The sequence below is a fragment of the Balaenoptera borealis genome (genome assembly GCF_965194805.1).
Source record: "Balaenoptera borealis genome assembly, chromosome: 2".
NCBI lineage: Eukaryota > Metazoa > Chordata > Mammalia > Artiodactyla > Balaenopteridae > Balaenoptera > Balaenoptera borealis.
In genome coordinates this window covers 36,804,936-36,824,250 of record NC_138867.1, presented here as the reverse complement: position 1 = coordinate 36,824,250, position 19,315 = coordinate 36,804,936, and the positions used below count along the sequence as shown (strand labels likewise).

Here is a 19,315-nt window from a genome sequence, read left to right as displayed (position 1 = left end):
AAATATACCACTTCTCAAAATGACCCTTGGCAGAATTACAAACCTCAATCTGAAACTGAAATTCAAGACTTTTCTAACACTATCCCCCATATACCTATGTCCACATGACAACCTCCTAGTCATCCTTTTAGACATAGCTCAAACATCCCCGAGAAGCCTTCTTTGACAGTTGTCTATGCAGGCCCACTCCTAATCATCCCCCCAAATTAGACTTTCCTTCTTGCATGTTCCCATAGCTCTCTTCACATACCCCTGGTGACACATCTGGTGTCCTCTGCCTGGTTACCTCTACTTGTCCTTCAAACTTCAGCTGCAGGCTCCATAAAAGCATTCCATATCCTTCTCCCCTACTTACCTTCACTGGTTAGACAATTCTCTTACATAAGCCAAAAACACTCAATAATTAGTGTAGGGTTTCTCAAGAGCAGCACTATTGACGTTTTTGACCTAATAACTCTGTTGTGCAGGGCTGTCCTGTGCATTGTAGGATGATTAGTAGTATCCTTGGCCTCTACCTACCAGGTGCCAGTAGCACACACACCCCAGACATGACAATCAAAGATGTCTTCAGACATTGCCAAGTGTCCTCTGTGGGGCAAAATACTCCCTTATTTGAGAACCACTGATTAAGTGCTACTAATCATACTGATTGTGATCAGTCTGTTTATCTGTTTATTAGTCTATCTTAGACTATTGGCAATTCAAAGGAAGAAACTGTATATTTTCTTTCTGAAGCCCAGTTTCTAGCACAGAACCTGGAACCTAATAAATACTTATATTTTGCTGAAGAAAATAAGTGAAATTCTATTGCTTTGGAAATTATTTTGTTTATAGATCTATATAGCACCTTTTTTCTTCTTCTCCCTTCTGGACTGGGATCTCCTTGAGGACAAAAAACCTTATTTATTCACTTTTATGAATAAAAAGTGAATAATGCACTAAAGTTGTCTGATCATTGCTTTATGATTATATCAATCAACAAAAGAATTTCTCCTGTAGATAAGAATGTACTAAAACTGACAGATTATAATCCAGGCTTTCAAGAGTAAGTGGGAGAAAGAAGAGGTGCATTTTTTAAAACATATATATGTAAAATGAAGTAAATGGGAGCATAAAACTCTATTCATAATTATAGACAGCTATCTGCAAACTCTTCATAAGTTATTTTAATCAATTTATTTCTGCTTTAATAAACTAAATATAATATAACAGGGATGAAAATGATGGAACCAAAACTATAAATTGCTAGAAGGATAGAGAAAGACATGTTCTACCTATTTTAAAATCATTAAAATGCACATAATCAAGAGGGAAGACACTAGATGACTTATGAGCCTATAGAGTGGTCTTTTTAATAATAATCAAGGTAATCATTATTTCCAAGAAGATTATCTAGCATGTAAGATATCATGCACGGAATTATTATTAGACAGAAAATACTTATCTTTTATGTCTTAATTTTTACCAGGAAATACACTCCATTAAAATTAATCAGTTAAAAAAAACTGATCTATTACATTGAGTAACTTTTTATTATCTAGCTTGTGTTTTTCAAAAATTATTATTACATGTGTAGTCATGGATGGTAACTGGACTTATTGGGGTGATTATTTCATAATGTATAAAAATATTGAATCACTATGCTGTACACCTGAAACTAATATAACATTGTATGTTAAGTATAACTTAGTTAAAAATTATTATTAGAAAAGCAGCACATGTGCATTGTAGAAAATTAGAAAAGCGTTATTAAATCAATCCTTCACCACCAGAGACCATCACTACTAATTCACGCCTATATTTCCAGGTCTTTACACACACACACACACACACACACACACACACAACCCTTTGTAGTTACATATCAATATAAAATCGTATTGTACATACTCTTCCTCAACCTACTTTTTTCAGTAAGTAATCTCTGCTTTCTCTTTCAGTACCTTTTATCTCTTCTAATACTTATACTATATTCAAAATTCCCCATTTGATCCAAAAATATCACATACAGATGGTTTGTCCATTCAAATATCAAATGTAGGATCAAACTTTCATCTGGTTTTTATGTCCCTTAAGTTTCTTGTAATAGATTATAATCTCTTTTTCACAATCATGACTTTTTAAAGAACCAGGTCAATTACCTATTGCAGAATATCCCTGGATTTTTCTGGTTTCTTTGCTATGCTACCATTTAACTTTTCAGTCTCTATCCTGCATTTCTTATAAATTGTACATTATATTAGAGGCTTAATAAACCCAATTTAAATATTTTTGCCTAGAATAATTCATAGGCCTTGGTGTGTACTTCATGTGGCTTTATATCTGGCACACAATATCTGATTAACAAACATTAATGACACTATGATTGATTGATTCCTATACTGTTATTTTGTTTTCCCCTCCACTGTACAGATAAAATTTTCCCCTTGTGATTAAAAAATAATGTGTGAGGTTTTCTTTTAACTATTAACTTATGGCCAGTTTTCCATAAACCATTTACTTAATGATCTTGACACCGATTAATAATCCTTCCCTCAATCTATTAATGCAATTTCTGTGAAATTATTTTTTTCTAATTCTACAGTCCTTTCTATGTCTTATAATGCATTTTTCTGTAAAACAGCATGCTTCCTCAAAAATTGGGATATTTGGTTACCCTGTTGGTGAGGATGTAAGCAACAGAAGTATCATAGACACCTGGTGGGAATAGTCACACTTCACGTTTGGAAAACAATTTGGCATTATCCAGCCAAGTTGAAGATACACACAATCTATTACCCAGCATTTCCATTTTAGGTATAGCATTTCCCACTTCAGGCATTCTTCACTTAAGATCAGAAATTTATTTTTGTAAATTAGACATTTTAAAAATAAATGCTAATTGAGAGTCTATTTCTTAATATTTCAAATAAGGAAAATTATAGTGTTTTTATATCAAGCTAAAACCTCAACCAATTTCCTAAAACATAACTAATTCAGAGTAAAATGCATATAAAGTATTCATTAAATGACTAATATGGTTACTTCAAATAGTTTCTTTGTATGCAGAACATGCTGTATTAGTCTAGGTTCTCCAGAGAAGTAAAACTTGGATATATAATATCCAATTGATGTAATATATCATACATGATTTATTATAAGGAATTGGCTCACGTGATTATGGAGACTGAGAAGTTCCAAGATCTGCAGTTGAACCCAGAAATCTGGTGAAGACCCAGTAAAGCCAATGGTGTAGTTCCTGTCCAAGTCCAATTGTGAAGGCAGGAGAAGACCAATGTTCCAGCTAGAAGACAGGCAGAGAGAGCAAATTCTCCTTTATTCAGCCTTTTGTTCTATTCAGGCCTTCAATGAAATGGATGAGGCTCACCCACATTGGAAAGGGCCACCTGTTTAACTTAGTCTGTCTATTCAAATGTTAATCTCATCCAGAAACTCCCTCACAGATACATTCAGAATAATGTTTAACCAAATATCTGGGCAACGCCTCCGGTCAAGTTGACACATAAAATTAACCATCACATATGCCCTTCAGTGATTCTAGCTACACCTTTCAAAACATTAATACTTAACAATTCTACCTGGAATATAACCCAGACTTCCCCTCCCACACACATTGTTTTGTTTAAAATGTAGTATTGAGTTTGCGAGACATAAATACAATTTTTTCACATAAATCAGCTAACAAGGATATTGCAAGGACACTTACATTCTAAAGTTTGGATATCAAAGTCCAAGAGGTGTTTCACGAGGGAAATGTTAAAGTATGCCAGTACTACCCTAAAAACATGTAAACATATGCACTAGCATACATGTGTAAGAATATTTGTAGCAGTGTTATTTATGGTAACCAAAAACTGCAAACACCTGAATGTCCACTTACAATAGTATGAATGAGTTGTGAAATATGCATACAATGGAAGAGTATATCACTAAGAAAATGGTATGCAAAACGCTATAGTATGGATGACCTTGCAAACACAATATTGAACAAAAGAAGAAAGATAAAAATAATTCCAACAGTATGGAGTCCACTCATATTAAGTTCAAAGCAGGCTAAACCAGGCCATTGTTTAGAGATGCACATATAGGTTGTAAAAGCATAAAGGAAAAGAAAGGTATGATTATCACAAAGCCAGAACAGTGGATACTTCCAGAGTGGAGGGATAGAATTATAATTAGGAAGGAAGCCACAAACAAGGTGGGTGTTCTTGGATATTGCAAAATTTCTACTTTTTGACTTGGGTTATACCAGAGTTTGTTTTATAGGTATTCATTAGACAGTACAGATATATTTTATAAATTCTTCTGTAAGTACATATATTTCATAATAAGAAAAGAATAAGAGATGAATGGAAAAAGTTAGATTAGGCATTATACAGGAGGTACAACTGCAAGATGCTGCTGGCAGGCACCAACCTCTGCTTGCTGTATCTGACCAAGTGTCAACACATGTATAACTGAACTGCAGAAGATAAATTAAGGACAACTAAAATAAGCCAGAGACAGAAGCATTTGCAAAGGAGCTTGCACTTAGAAAATGCTCAAAAACAACACATTTGTTGGATTGGAACTTGATGAATGGAAAAAGAAAACTTCCATATATGTAAAAGGCTTAAAGAAACAGGCTAGGGTCTTCCCTGGTGGCTCAGTGGTTGACAATCCGCCTGCCAATGCAGGGGACATGGGTTCGAGCCCTGGTCCGGGAAGATCCCACATGCCGCGGAGCAACTAAGCCCATGTGCCACAACTACTGAGCCTGCGCCCTAGAGCCTGAGAACCACAACTACTGAGCCTGCGTGCTGCAACTACTGAAGACCGCGCACCTAGAACCCATGCTCCACAACAAGAGAAGCCACCGCAACAAGAAGCCCGCACACTGCAACAAAGAGTAGCCCTTGCTCACCGCAACTAGAGAAAGCCTGCACACAGCAACAAAGACCCAACGCAGCCAAAAAAAAAAAAAACCAACAGTCTACAAGATTTAAAAATAAAACAAAAACTAAACACCTTCATGGGGACATAATAGGCATTCATAAAATCATAAAATGTAAGAATACTGTGAACATGGCTTTGGGCAATAAATCCTGCAATTTTCAAGACATGAGGATGCCAACGAAATTCAAAAGAAATCATTTTCAATAATTAAAAGAAATTGTATCTTACACAGAAAGCAGTAAATATATAATAAGTCATAATTATTATATGTGCTTAAATTTTGGTATTGACAGAAAAAAATACCAAATAAATAAGCACCTAGCCAGAATATTCAGCCTCAGAAGAAAGTGTTCAATCATTTTATGACTGTTTAAAATTCAGTTAAATGTTTCTCAATGCTTTGACCAGGCTCTGGTACATGAGGCAAAAGTTCAGAAGCATTCTCCTATGACTTCCGATTTCCCATAGAGTGCTGCCCTCTGCAGGGAGAGCTGTGTCACATCTGATCCCACTTTTCCGTGGTAATTTTTGTAAAAATTTCCACTTTCGTTTTCATGAATGGAATGTGTCTATCTTCCTCCTGAAATACTTCATTTGAAATTAGTCAGTTGTAAACAAGGTAAAGATGGCTATGACATGTTTTCAATTAAACTAAGAAAAAAAAATCTATTTTTGTATTTACAAAGAAAATCATAAAATGGAGAAAATATATATTATAAATTGTATTGCATTATTCGGTATAAGGAGAAATCAAATCTGAAATATTTTAAAGTAATTTTAAAAACAGGTATTCAAGGCTAGATATATGAGCAATGAAAATGGATTTTTTTTAATATTGGAGTATAACTGATTAACAATGTTGTGTTAGTTTCAGGTGTACAGCAGAGTGATTCAGTTATACATATACATGTATCTATTCTTTTTCAAATTATTTTCCCAGTTAGGTTATTACAGAGTATAGAGCAGATTTCATTGTGCTATAGATTAGGTCCTTGTTGGTTATCTATTTTAAATATAGCAGTGTGTATACGTCAATCCCAAACTCCCAATCTATCCCTCCTCCCCACCCTTCCCCCTGGTAACCATAAATTCAATCTCTAAGTCTGTGTGTCTGTTTCTGTTTTGTAAATAAGTTCATTTGTATCATTTTTTTTAGTTTCTGCGTATATGTGATATCATATGATATTTGTCTTTGTCTGACTTACTTCACTTACTATGATAATATCCAGGTACATCCATGTTGCTGCAAATGACATTATTTCATTCTTCTTAATGGCTGAGTAATATTCCATTGTATATATGTACCACATCTTCTTTATCCATTCATCCGTTGATGGACATTTAGGTTGCTTCCATGTCTTGGCTATTGTAAACAGTGCTGCAATGAACACTGGGGTGCATGTATCCTTTTGAACCATGTTTTTCTCTGGATATATATATGCCCAGGAGTGGGATTGCTGGATCATATGGTAACTCTATTTTTAGTTTCTTAAGGAACCTCCATACTGTTCTCCATAGTGACTATACCAGTTTACATTCCTACCAACAGTGGGAAAACACCCTTTTCTCCATACCCTCTCCAGCATTTATTGTTTGTAGACTTTTTGATAATGGCCATTCCGACTGGTGTGAGGTGATATCTCATGAGCAATGAAAATGGATTTTAAGATTACATCTTCTTAAATATTTGGCTTAGGGACTTCCCTGGTGGTCCAGTGGGTAAGACTCCACACTCCCAGTGCAGGGGGCCCAGGTTCAATCCCTGGCCGGGGAACTAGATCCCACATGCATGCCAAAACTAAGAGTCCACATGCCACAACTAAGAAGTCTGCATGCCGCAGCCAAGAAGTCCACATACCGCAAGTAAGATCCCGCGTGCTGCAACTAAGACCTGGAGCAGCCAAAATAAATAATTAAATAAACAAATATTTTTAAAAAATATTTGGCTTAAATTGCTATTCTATAATTAAACAGCCATCATAAGAAAGAGGTTTCTTATTTCAATGATGCTGCCATCACTCAAAACCAGTTTTGAACTGTTTACATAAAATTGCCTTCAAAATTGTTTAAAAGAAACAAGAAAATCACACTATTTTATAATTTTTTTTTTGCTAATAACATTACCAAATTTCATCATCAGCGTTACTTAGAAACTCAATTTTGAATGTCATTCTTACTTTAAAGCAGGTAAGATTTTTGGAACTAAAGATATTCCACCACCAAGGGTATTTGAAAGAATATGATGAATGATTCTAAGAAATTTTGAAAAAGGAATTCCAAGATATATATATATATTGGAAGGGAAAACAATCATTTATATGTAAACTGTCGGGTGTCAGCTTCTGCCTAGAATGTAGAAAGTTGCAAAAGAATGTCATTCCTACCCTAGCAATAATAACAATCCAGATAACCCATAAAATCATAGTTTATTAAAAAGTCATCAGAGAGCTAAGGATGGAGAAAAAATATCTAATGAGTTAAAATCCAGAAAGTTACATACCTCTCTTGGGAGCAAAGCAACCCAATAGCTTCTTTCATCCTTGGTGAAGCAGTAGAAAAGGAGAAAGCTGTCAGAGCAAGAAGAAAGGTAAGAAGAAAACTGGGATAACTCAAGAATTAAACTTCTGAAATTTTAACAAATTTTTGTAGACTAAGTGTGAGCTGGCATGATGGTTTAAAATCCTTAGAACACAGAGTACAGCCGCCTACAACACTTCATAGCCTTTGCAGAGTAGTCATGAGAAATATTGCGGCTAGAGTAGGAATGCTTAAAAAAACTTTCAAGCACTCAGGCTTTACATTGATACAAGGCAGCAGGCACCTAACTTTGGTGAAGAGGGGCAAGAATACTGAGAGAGACCTGCCCTACCAAGGTACAGTGTGCAGGACCTCATGAACTCCGAGGGCAGGAAAGGAGGACTGAGACAAGCTCTGTAAGTTCTCCAGGCTGTACACTGAGTAAGAGCAATGACCATTTATGACTGAGAGAGGGGCAGGGAAGCTGAAAGAGATTCTTCCCCGAGGTGTAAGCATAGGGGGTTTCTTGAAGTCTGAAGGCAGCATAGGAAAAACTGAACTGAACTCTTTAGGTACATGAGGTCTTCAATGGGTACAAACCAATGACTGATTTTGGCTGGCGCAGAGGCAAGAAAGCTGAGAGATACCTCTCTGAGATGTAGACAAGCAGGGCCTGGGGAAGGCTGTGGGAAAAGCAACAGAATGGAAACAAATCCTCCAGGTACTCAGGTCCCACATCTGGCTAAAAAGAAAATTCTGATCCCTTGCACAAACTATTTGAAGTCTGTGGTGAAATAAATCTAACTAAAATAAAGAACTAAGCCTAGATCCAATTCAGTCATGGACTAGATTAACTCATCTCCTCACATTACTGGACTGACAGAAGGAATGTGCAATGGGTGTAAATATTATTGCTTCAGTTTCTATTGTTCTATTATCAATATCCAACTATCAATCAAAAATATGTGACATGAAAAAAGGGGGAAAAAATGTGACTCATTCTTAAGAGAGAAAAATCTGATCCAACATGGTCCAAGTGTTAGAATCATCAGAGGGAATTTAAAATAACAATGATAAATATATTAAGCAATCTCATGGAAAAGATGGATAGCATGTATAAACGGATGGGGAATTTGTTCCTGATACAAATAAAAACTATAAAAAGGAGCCAGATGGTAATCCTAAAAATGAAAAATAAAATATAAGATGAAGAATTATTTTGATGGGCTCATTAGCATTATGAACACATCAGATAAAAGAATCAGTGAATTTGAGGACAATAGAAATTATCTAAATTAAAACACAAAGAGAAAAATTTAAAAAGGAGGGGGATCAAAACATCCAATAACTGTGAAACAAAATCAAATAGGCTATCATTTGTGTAGCTGGAGACCCAAAACAAGAAAAAAGAATAGAGCAGAAGAAATATTGGAAGAGATGACTGACAATTTTCCAAAACTGAGGAAAGATCAACCCACAGACCTAAGAAGTTCAGCAAAACCCAAGAACAGTAAATACAAAGAAAATTACACCTAGGCATATTATGGTTGTATGGTTGAAATCTAAAGCATAAAGATAAAATCTTAAAATGAGAGAAGATATAGTACATACAATGAACAATGATGAGAATGATGGTTGACTTATCAGAAAAAACAATAAAGGGGATAAGCAATTAAACGACATCTGTAAAGTACTTAAAGAAAAACTGTTAATCTATAATTTTATATCCAGTAAAAATATCCTTTTAACATGAAGTCAAAATAAAGCCATTTGGAAGCTGGCAAAAACTGAAAGGATCCATCTCATCTCTGGCAGACCTGCACTGTAAGAAATATTAAATACTCACTAATGCTCTGTGGGTTTTTTTCAGTCATTTTAATGTGCTTCGTTTGTACAGTTTCAATTACTATGTCTTCAACTTCAATAATCATTTCTTCTCCAATGTCTACTCTACCATTAATCCCACCCGGTATGTTTTTCATTTCACACATTGCAGTTTTAATCCATGGAAGTCCAATTTGAGTCTTTTTAACATTTTCTGTCTTTACTTAACCTGTGCAGTATTTACTCCAGCTTCTTAAACTTAGGGAATATAGTTATAATAATTGTTTACTGTTCTCGTTTACTATCTTGTGTCACATCTGGATTGGTTTTGATTGATTATTTTTCTCCTTCTTATGGATCATAGTATCTTGCTTCTTTGCATGATAACTTTTTACTGGACATTACTAATTTTATCTTGTTGAATGCTGTATATTTTTGAATTCCTATAAATATTATTGAGCTTTATTCTGTGATATTGTTGTTATTTAGGAACAGTTTGAGCCATTCAGCTCTTCCTTATAAGCATTGTTAGGAGGAACCAGAGCAGCATTTAGTTTAGGAATGATTTTGCTGCTGCTGAGGCAAAACACTTCTGAGTACTCTACCCAACATTCCACAAATTATGAGGTTTTCCATTTTGGCTGGTGCCCTCTGTAAACACTGGGTATTATTCCCTCTAATCCTTTCTGCATTGAGCAGTTTCCTCACCCTCATGCAGTGATCAGTACTCAGCTGAAGACTCATGGAGGACTCTGTAGATCTCCAGAGATCTCTCTCCCTGTCTCTGAAGAGCTCTTTCCTCTGTTACGCTCTTTCCTCTGCTACGCTCTTTCCTCCGAGCTCTTGGTTCCTTGGTCTCCCCAGACTTCCAGCTTCAACTTTGCAACTTAGGGAGACCTCCACGCTTTGGGATCTCTCTCCCTTTGGCCTGAGAAATCTGCAGGCAATAAGCTGGGACAATTATAGGTCTCATCTCATTTGTTCATATAGCGAAGGGAATCACTACCCTTTACTGCCCAATGTCTAATGTCTTAAAAACTGTTCTTTCATGTATTTTATCCAGTTTTTTGTTGTTTAGGCAGGAAAATAACTTGTGTTCCTCTGAATTTACTCTCCATCTTGATTAGAAACAGAAATCTTTGTATCATGCTTTTTAAAAATATTTTAAACCTATGTAGTCTGCACATATGACTGAAATGCTGATTTTTCCTTTCAGACTCACTCAAGTAGGAATACTCTAGGTCCTGTATGACATCAAATTTAGAATATAACATAAATAGTAAGTATGGACTTTGAAGTGGGCAAAGCAATCCATAAGCAGGAACACGCACACACAAAAAAGAAAAGGCATACAAAAGGGCATTGACCCTATGATATTTACCCCTATTTACAGACTTTCTCCTCCTTTTTAAAATTCTTCTCTGACACTACTTACCTTTAGGACCAGATGTTCCTGTATTCCCTATGATTACTTTCTGCTCTGGAGAGGAAGTAACATAGGATGTCTAAAAACTCTTTTAGTTGCCAAAAAATTTCGCAAATTTGCGCACTCTGTTTTGTCTAGGTAATGTAGCCTTGCCCATTTTCTCTAGAATTTCTCTAGAAGTGAAGAAACATAAACATATGCAACTCACACCACACATTTATCAATTTTATACTAAGTTAGTTTCTGTGTTTTAGCTTTCATCCAGAAATGTAATTTAAGAATTTAAGTAATTGAGATTACTCTCTGACATCTCTCTTTTGGATATCACTCAGATTTCAGAGAAACATATTTGTCACAATCAAAGATATGAAGTGATTAAAATAAAAAGTAATATCCTGTCTTCCGAAGTACACTGAAAAAAAGTAACATAGGTTACCTGATAAAATGTGCCCATATTCTATATATCAGGTATAACTATCACAAAAGATGAGTATACACACATACACACACACAGATAGAGCACGTAATCAATGTATTGGAAAACCCCATTCTCCTGATACCTTAAGCCTGAAAATCTACAGGCAAAATGTGAAGTTCCGTTTATGTTTGTAGTTAATGACAATGCAGCAAGCCTTACTTAGTGGTATCTAGTGCCAACATCCTAAAAGTTCATAAGCTAGCGATGCTTCCCTCTGAAGGTTAGACCAGAGAAAGTGGGTTGAAGCTGACTTATTAGAGATTCAAGTGATTACTACTAAAATAAGAGAAGGTTTTGGATGCTTTATAAAATCATATTTGCTAATACCACACACACAAAAGAATTTTATTAAAGATAAGAAAACAAACAAACAAAAAAAGTAACATAGGGACTTCCCTGGCAGTTCAGTGGTTAAGACTCTGCGCTTCCACTGCAGGGGGCACAGGATTGATCCCTGGTTGGGGAACTAAGATCCTGCATGCCGTGTGGCACGGCCAAAAAAAAAAGGCAACATGAGTGGTTTATAAATGCTTCTATTATTTGCAGTATTGAGAACAGGCCAACAGCTGGTGTTCAAATAACTAAAGCCTTTTACTAAAAATTCAGAATAGAGGGATTGGCTAGATGTGGATGATGCATCATGATTATATGATTCAGTGCTTTGCTCAGGGATTGATGCTTTAAGGAGAGTGGTTATACAGCCCCAATTACTAAGCATCTTAATTTGAAATTCATATATGAGAGAGAAAAGAGAGAGAGAGAGAGAGGTGGATAGAGCAGAAGGAGGGAGAAGAAGAGGGGAGAGGGATAGGAAGAGAACTTATGAACATGTGTAACAGGATTTAGGTAGCATAGTACCTTTATCCTGCTTGAACCCTATCCTAGGTATATTAACCTACCTCATTTCTTTCCCCTTGCTTCTTGCTGTATATTTTCGATTGATTCAACTAACTGCATGATTAAATTATCTTGATTTGGTCTGTGAGCCTTTCTGTTCTATTACGTCTGGGAGAGCCTGCCTAGTACAGTACTTGGAGACTACCATACATCAAGTTATTTCTTACCATGATGATGATTTACTTTGAAACAAATTTGATAAGATTCAAGTTTAATCCCATAATAAAGTCACTTTATTTCACTTGCCTCCCAATATTTCCAAAGAGAAAGAGAAGTAGAATTACAGAGGGCAAGTCTAAATAACGCAAATGCCTTGTGTTATGCAGAGGAACATCATCCTTCATGTGTCAAAGCTGAACAAAAGTTGAACACCTCTGAACTAGAAAATTAGCACTCCAAGTGCAAAGCTCCCATATCCTCTAGACTTAAATTGATATTTCTTTCTGTATCCAAATCTTCAGGTTTATTTCTTTGCTCTTTAATAAAGATACTAGATCACATTGGAAGTTGAGGTAGGGAAGTCACATAGGGAAAATGCATCATTTAGCTTCATTCAGTTCCATTTTCGGTTTCAACAATAGCCACTCCCAAAGCTGGTAAGAAAATCCTACATTCACTTTACCTTCTCAACTCCCACTGCCCCACCCAATTTCCCCACATTCTCCTATCATCTTCCTATTTGAACACTTTAAGTATACTGTGCTCTGTGTTGAAAATTTTTAGCAACCTAGGATGTGCTAGCATCATTACATAAAAAGCATAGCTGCCAGTGCTACATAAATTGAGAACAAGCAAAGCAGTGCTCTTTTACTTCATTAGCATTCAGTTTGCAACACTAGACTCCTAATTAAGAGATTCATAAGTATTCATATTCATTCAGGCTATTCTACTTTTTATTTGCTAATTTGGTTAGAAACATTTAGACACATTAACTGTTCTTCCAGTCAAAATGAATACCTGCTGTGTTTGTGGATAAGCGAACTGATGACTGTCTTTTCTTAAAAGCAAAATATAAAACATGTTTTTTTCCCATTTTCAATTTTCCTTTATTGCTCTATGTAAATCATTACATTTGGATGAAGGAAAGTAATTCTTCTAAGAGTGAACTTTTGAATTGTTATTGTTAGCTTCTTCCAATAGTAATAATGTCCTCAAGTTATGCTGGTAAATACAGTATAGGAAACAATGAACCTGAGAAGTTAGTTTCTTTGATAAAGAGAGTGATCAGATGCAGGGAGGGGTGACTTGAAGTTTTACCACCTGAGTAGTGGTTGAAGGATCAATGGATGATTATTCCAGAGAAAAGGTTTTACAGGCTGTGAAACAGTTTTTGTTTGAACATAAGAGAGAAATTTGATTTATTCTACGTTGCCTCAGAAGACACAACTAGAATTGATATAAGAAAATTATAAGGAGGAAATTGCAGCTCAAGAAAAGAAGACCTGCTTAACGATTACATTTTAAACTGATCTGATTTTAGAATCCCACAGGATAATAGGGTCATTTAAATTAGAATCTCCATACACCTTCTGAATATCATACAAATCAGAGAGAATAAATAAAGCCATAATAACCCATGTTTACAGCATGACTAAAACAGAATAATACTTCAATTTACAAGTAACTAGGGAAATAAACATTCAGAAGCAAGCAGAGCCACCTCTGGAGCCCACTGTAGAGCAGCAAGTGGGCACTTGAGGTGTGGAATACAGATATAATTATTTTCCAAAAGATAGAGTCCCACCCTTAGAGCATAAATGCTGAGAATAAGTCTGACACCTGGATATTCAGAGAACTGGCTGTGTGGAATTGAGAGGGAGAGCCTTGAAATTGTTTGCAATCAGAGGTGGGAGTTGTACCCCTTCTTGAAAAGAGTAGGAAAGGGAATAGCTTTAAGGGGAAGGATTCATGTGGATTTGAGGGTGAAAGAGAAGAAGGAAATAAGCAGTAAAAATTAAAAGTTCTACACTAACATAAAATAGAAACATCAGAAGACTTCATTATCCTCTCTCCTTTGCCACCCAAACAATGTAGACATTCATGAAATAAGCTGCACTTCATCATGCCAACAGAAGAGGGCTCTCTTGAGCTAAGAAATCTAATTTGCCACCAAACTCATCCTTTTCTACACACAACGGTTAATGCTGGCCTAGAAAAATGTAAGATATTCCTAAGATTAACAGAATATAGAAGATAACATCTATATTAAAAGTATTGTAATAGAAAACAAAAAAAATGAAAATCAAAACATTTCAGATGATGAAAATTATTCCCAAAAAACAACCACAAAGCACAGAAAAACTATAACAAAATATGCCACACAAAATTAATTATCTTTAAACAAGCATTTGCAGGTGTGAAAAAAACTCAAAGAATATATTTAAAAGTTCAAAATAGAAATGAACATAAAGTTAGGAAGATGTAAAATGAGAGTTAACAACACAGGGGAAAAAAATGAAGATAAAGAAAAAAATCATCCTTCCTTGCATGATAACCAAGGAAGAACAGCTTAGACTTAGAATATAATGAGGGACATAAGCAAAAATTAAAACAGATAAAATAGTGAAAATGAAATAAAGAGAGAGGTAAAAATGGTCAGTAAAAAAGTGACAGAGAAGATAGGGGGAAAAAATCTAAGTAAGGAAATGGGCATTAACAAACGTATTAGTACAAAGATAACCCATTAGAACAAAAATAAAAATATAGAACATATAAAATACATAATATTTTATATATGACATGTAATATTAAAAATATCTAGAGAACATATCAAAATTAAAAAAAAGAAATACACAAAGAGATACAAAAAAAGGAAACTACAGTTTCAAATTTTCAATATCTGCAAATCAATCATTGTGATACACCATATTACCAAATTGAAGATTAAAAATCATATGATCATCTCAACAGATGCAGAAAAAGTATTGACAAAATTCAACATTCATTTATGATAAAAACTCTCCAGAAGGTGGGAATAGAGGGAACATACCTCAACATAATAAAGGCCATAGATGACAAACCCACAGCTAACATCATACTCAACAGGGAAAGCTGAAAGTATTCCCTCTAAGATCAGGCACAAGAGAAGAATGCCCAGTCTCACAACTTTTATTCAGTACAGTATTGGAAGTCCTAGACACAGCAATCAGACAAGAAAAAGAAATAAAAGGAATCCAAATTGGAAAGGAAGAAATAAAACTGTCATTGTTTGCAGATGACATGATACAACAGATAGAAAATCCTAAAGACGCTACCAAAAAACTACTAGAGCTCATCAATGAATTCGGTAAATTGCAGGATGCAAAATTAACACACAGTAATCTGTTATATATCTATACACTAACAACAAACTATCAGAAAGAGAAATTAAGGAAACAATCCCATTCATCATCACATCAAAAAGAATAAAACACTTAGGAATAAACCTACCTAAGGAGATAAAAGACCTATACTCAAAAACCTATAAGATGCTGATAAAAGAAATCAAAGATGACACAAACAGATGGAAAGATATACTGTGTTCTTGGATTGGAAGAATTAATATTGTTAAAATGACCATACTACCCAAGGCAATATACAGATTCACTGTAATTCCTATCAAAATACCAATGGCATTTTTCACAGAACAAGAACAAATAATTTTTAAATTTGTATGGAAACACAAAAGACCCCAAATAGCCAAAACAATCTTGAGAAAGAAGAATGGAGCTGGAGGAATCACACTCCCTGACTTCAGACTATATTATAAAGCTACAGTAATCAAGACAGCATGGTACGGGCACAAAAACAGACACATAGGTCAATGGAACAGAATAGCCAGCCCAGAAATAAACCCACACACCTATGGTCAATTAATCTATGACAAAGGAGGCAAGAATATACAATGGAGAAAAGACAGTCACTTCAATAAGCGGTGCTGGGAAAACTGGACAGCTACATGTAAAAGAATGAAATTAGAATGTTCTCTAATGCCACGTACAAAAATAAACTTGGGACTTCCCTGGTGGCGCAGTGGTTAAGAATCCACCTGCCAGTGCAGGGGACATGGGTTCAATTCCCGGTCCGGGAAGATCCCACATGCCGCGGAGCAACTAAGCCCGTGCGCCACAACTACTGAGCCTGCGCTCTAGAGCCTGCAAGCCACAACCACTGAGCCTGCGTGCCACAACTACTGAAGTCTGCGCACTTAGAGACCATGCTCCACAACAAGAGAAGCCACCACAATGAGAAGCCCGCACACTGCAATCAAGAGTGGTCCCCACTCGCCACAACTAGAGAAAGCCCGCACGCAGCAACAAAGACCCAACGCAGCCAAAAATAAATTAAAAAGTAATGATAATAAAATAAAATAAACTCAACATGGATCAAAGACCTAAATGTAAGACCAGAAACCATAAAACTTCAGAGGAAAACACAGGCGAACACTCTTTGATATACATTGTAGCAATATTTTTGGATCTGTCTCCTAAAGCAAAGGATAAAAGCAAAAATAAACACATGGGGCTAAATTAAACTTAAAAGCTTTTGCACAGAAAAGGAAACTATAAACAAAATGAAAAGACAAGCTACTAAATGGGAGAAAATATTTGCAAATGATATGACTGATAAGGCATTGATATCCAAAATATATAAACAGCTCATATAACTCAACATCCAAAAAAACAAACAATCCAATTACAAAATGGGCAGAAAAACTGAATAGACATTTTTCCAGAGAGGAAATGCAGATGGCCAACAGGCACATGGAAAGAAGCTCAACGTTGCTAATCCTTAGGGAAATGCAAATCAAAACCACAGTGAGATATCATCTCTCACCTGTGAAAATGGCTATCATCAAAAAGAACACAAATAACAAATGTTGGCAAGGATGTGGAGAAAAGTGAAGCCTCATACAATGTTGGTAGGAATGTAAATTGGTGCAGCCACTGTGGAAAACAGTATGAAGGTTTCTCAAAAGACTAAAAATAGAACTACCATATGACCCAGCAATTCCACTCCTGAGTATGTATCAAAAAAAACCCTCAAAAACACTTATTTGAAAAGATACATACACCCCAATGTTCATGGCAGCATTATTTACAATTGCCAAGATATGGAAGCAACCTAAGCATCCATCAACAGATGAATGGATAAAGAAGATGTGGTATATATATACAATGGAATACTACTCAGTCATAAAAAAAAGAATGAAATTTTGCCATTTGCAGCTATGTGGATGGACTTGGACGGTATTATGCTAAGTGAAATAAGACAGAGAAAGACAAATACTGTATGTTATCACTTATATGTGGAATCTAAAAAGACAACACACTAGTGAATATAACAAAAAAGAAGCAGACTGGCAGATAAAGAGAACAAACTACTGGTTACCACTGGGGAGAGGGAAGGGAGGGGGCAAAATAGGGGTAGGGGTATTAAGAGGTACAAACTACTATGTATAAAATAAGCCACAAGGACACAGTCAATATTTTATAATAACTATAAATGGAGTATGACCTTTAAAAATTGTGAAGCACTGTATTGTACACCTATAACATATAATATTGTACATCAACTATACTACAATAAATAAATCAATTTTTAAAAAGAAATATATAATACATAGTAAATATTACTTAAAATAATATGTAATAATCATATCAATAAAAATGGACTTAACTGACCTATTAAATAAAAAACATTTTCTAATTGGCTCATGTAGCAAAACCCAACTGTTAAACAAACCCAACTGTTAAATAAACAGACTCACTTAAAACAAAGTGACTCAGAAAAGCTGGACCAGGTAAATACAAGTAAATAAAAAATCCTGATATTCCATAAGGGAGACTTTAGGGTTAAAAGTATTAATTAAGACAAAGAGTTTACTAGATAATACTGAAGGATCCAATTCACAGTAAAGAAAAACGGCTATGAATATATATTCACCAAATAATGCAGTAACTTCCTTAATAAAGCAAGCAGAAATAGACAGAATACAGTAATAACAGGTAACTTCAATACTTCACTCTCTCTCAAAAAAGATCAAAAGAACAAAAAAATTTAAGTTATATACAACCCAAATAACGTAATCAATAAAGTAGCTCTTATTGACACCTATCAAAAAGAACATACCTTCTCAAATGTACATGACACATTCAGTAAATCTGACCATCTATGAGGTCATCACAAAACCTCTGTAAGTTTCACAAAGTAAAATTAATACCACATTCTCTGATTATAAAACAACAATTAGAAATTAATTAAAACAGAAAACAAAAAGACTCTTCAATGAAAAATTTTAAACTTTCTATTAAACAGTTCTTTGGAAAAGAAAATTAAAATTTCAGAATTTCTAAAGAATCATGATATAAAAACACCACATTAAAGAATCTATGGAATACAATAAAAGCAGTGATAAAAATAATCAAATTCCTAAGAAAGAAAGTAGAAGAGAGAAGGGAAAAATAACTGCAGACATTAATGAGGTATAAAAGAGAAGAGCAAAGCACAAAATAAATCAAAACTCTAGTTCTTGAAAAATAAGTAATAATATAGACAAAGGAGACAGCACACAAATACAAAATAAGAAATGATCAAGAGGAATTAATCACTGAAACAGGATCTATTTGAAAATCATAAGTAGTTTCCAAATATCTATGCAAATAAACTGGAAAACCTAGATGCAATAAATAATTTCTCAGGAAAAATTGGTCCCTACAGAGACAGATTAAGCAATTTCCATAGAATAGAGAAAGTCATCAAAGAACTATCCTGTCTCCAAGATTTACAAGCAGCTCATGCAGCTCAATAACAAAAAAACGAACAACCCAATCCAAAAATGGGAAGAAGACCTAAATAGACATTTCTCCAAAGAAGATATACAGATTGCCAACAGACACATGAAAGAATGCTCAACATCATTAATCATTAGAGAAATGCAAATCAAAACTACAATGAGATATCATCTCACACCGGTCAGAATGGCCATCATCAAAAAATCTAGAAACAATAAATGCTGGAGAGGGTGTGGAGGAAAGGGAACACTCTTGCACTGTTGGTGGGAATGTAAATTGATACAGCCACTATGGAGAACAGTATGGAGGTTCCTTAAAAAACTACAAATAGAACTACCATACGACCCAGCAATCCCACTACTGGGCATATACCCTGAGAAAACCATAGTTCAAAAAGAGTCATGTACCAAAATGTTCATTGCAGCTCTATTTACAATAGCCAGGACATGGAAGCAACCTAAATGT

The 19,315-nt window shown here is 35.0% G+C and overlaps 1 protein-coding gene across 10 annotated transcripts in view; it reads right to left on the bottom strand.

The window, feature by feature from the left end:
• The window catches only part of FBXO4 (F-box protein 4), a 354,502-nt gene that overhangs the window by 311,950 nt on the left and 23,237 nt on the right, over positions 1 to 19,315 (bottom strand). For 8 of the 10 annotated variants that reach the window (XM_082382438.1, XM_082382435.1, XM_082382436.1 and 5 more), the window contains exon 6: positions 3,154 to 3,283. In XM_082382438.1, coding sequence (XP_082238564.1) covers positions 3,154 to 3,283 — 130 coding nt within the window. Of the gene's footprint in view, positions 1 to 3,153; positions 3,284 to 7,435; positions 7,503 to 19,315 lie in introns of those variants that run through there. The other 2 variants (XM_082382432.1, XM_082382431.1) reach the window with 2 other exon arrangements.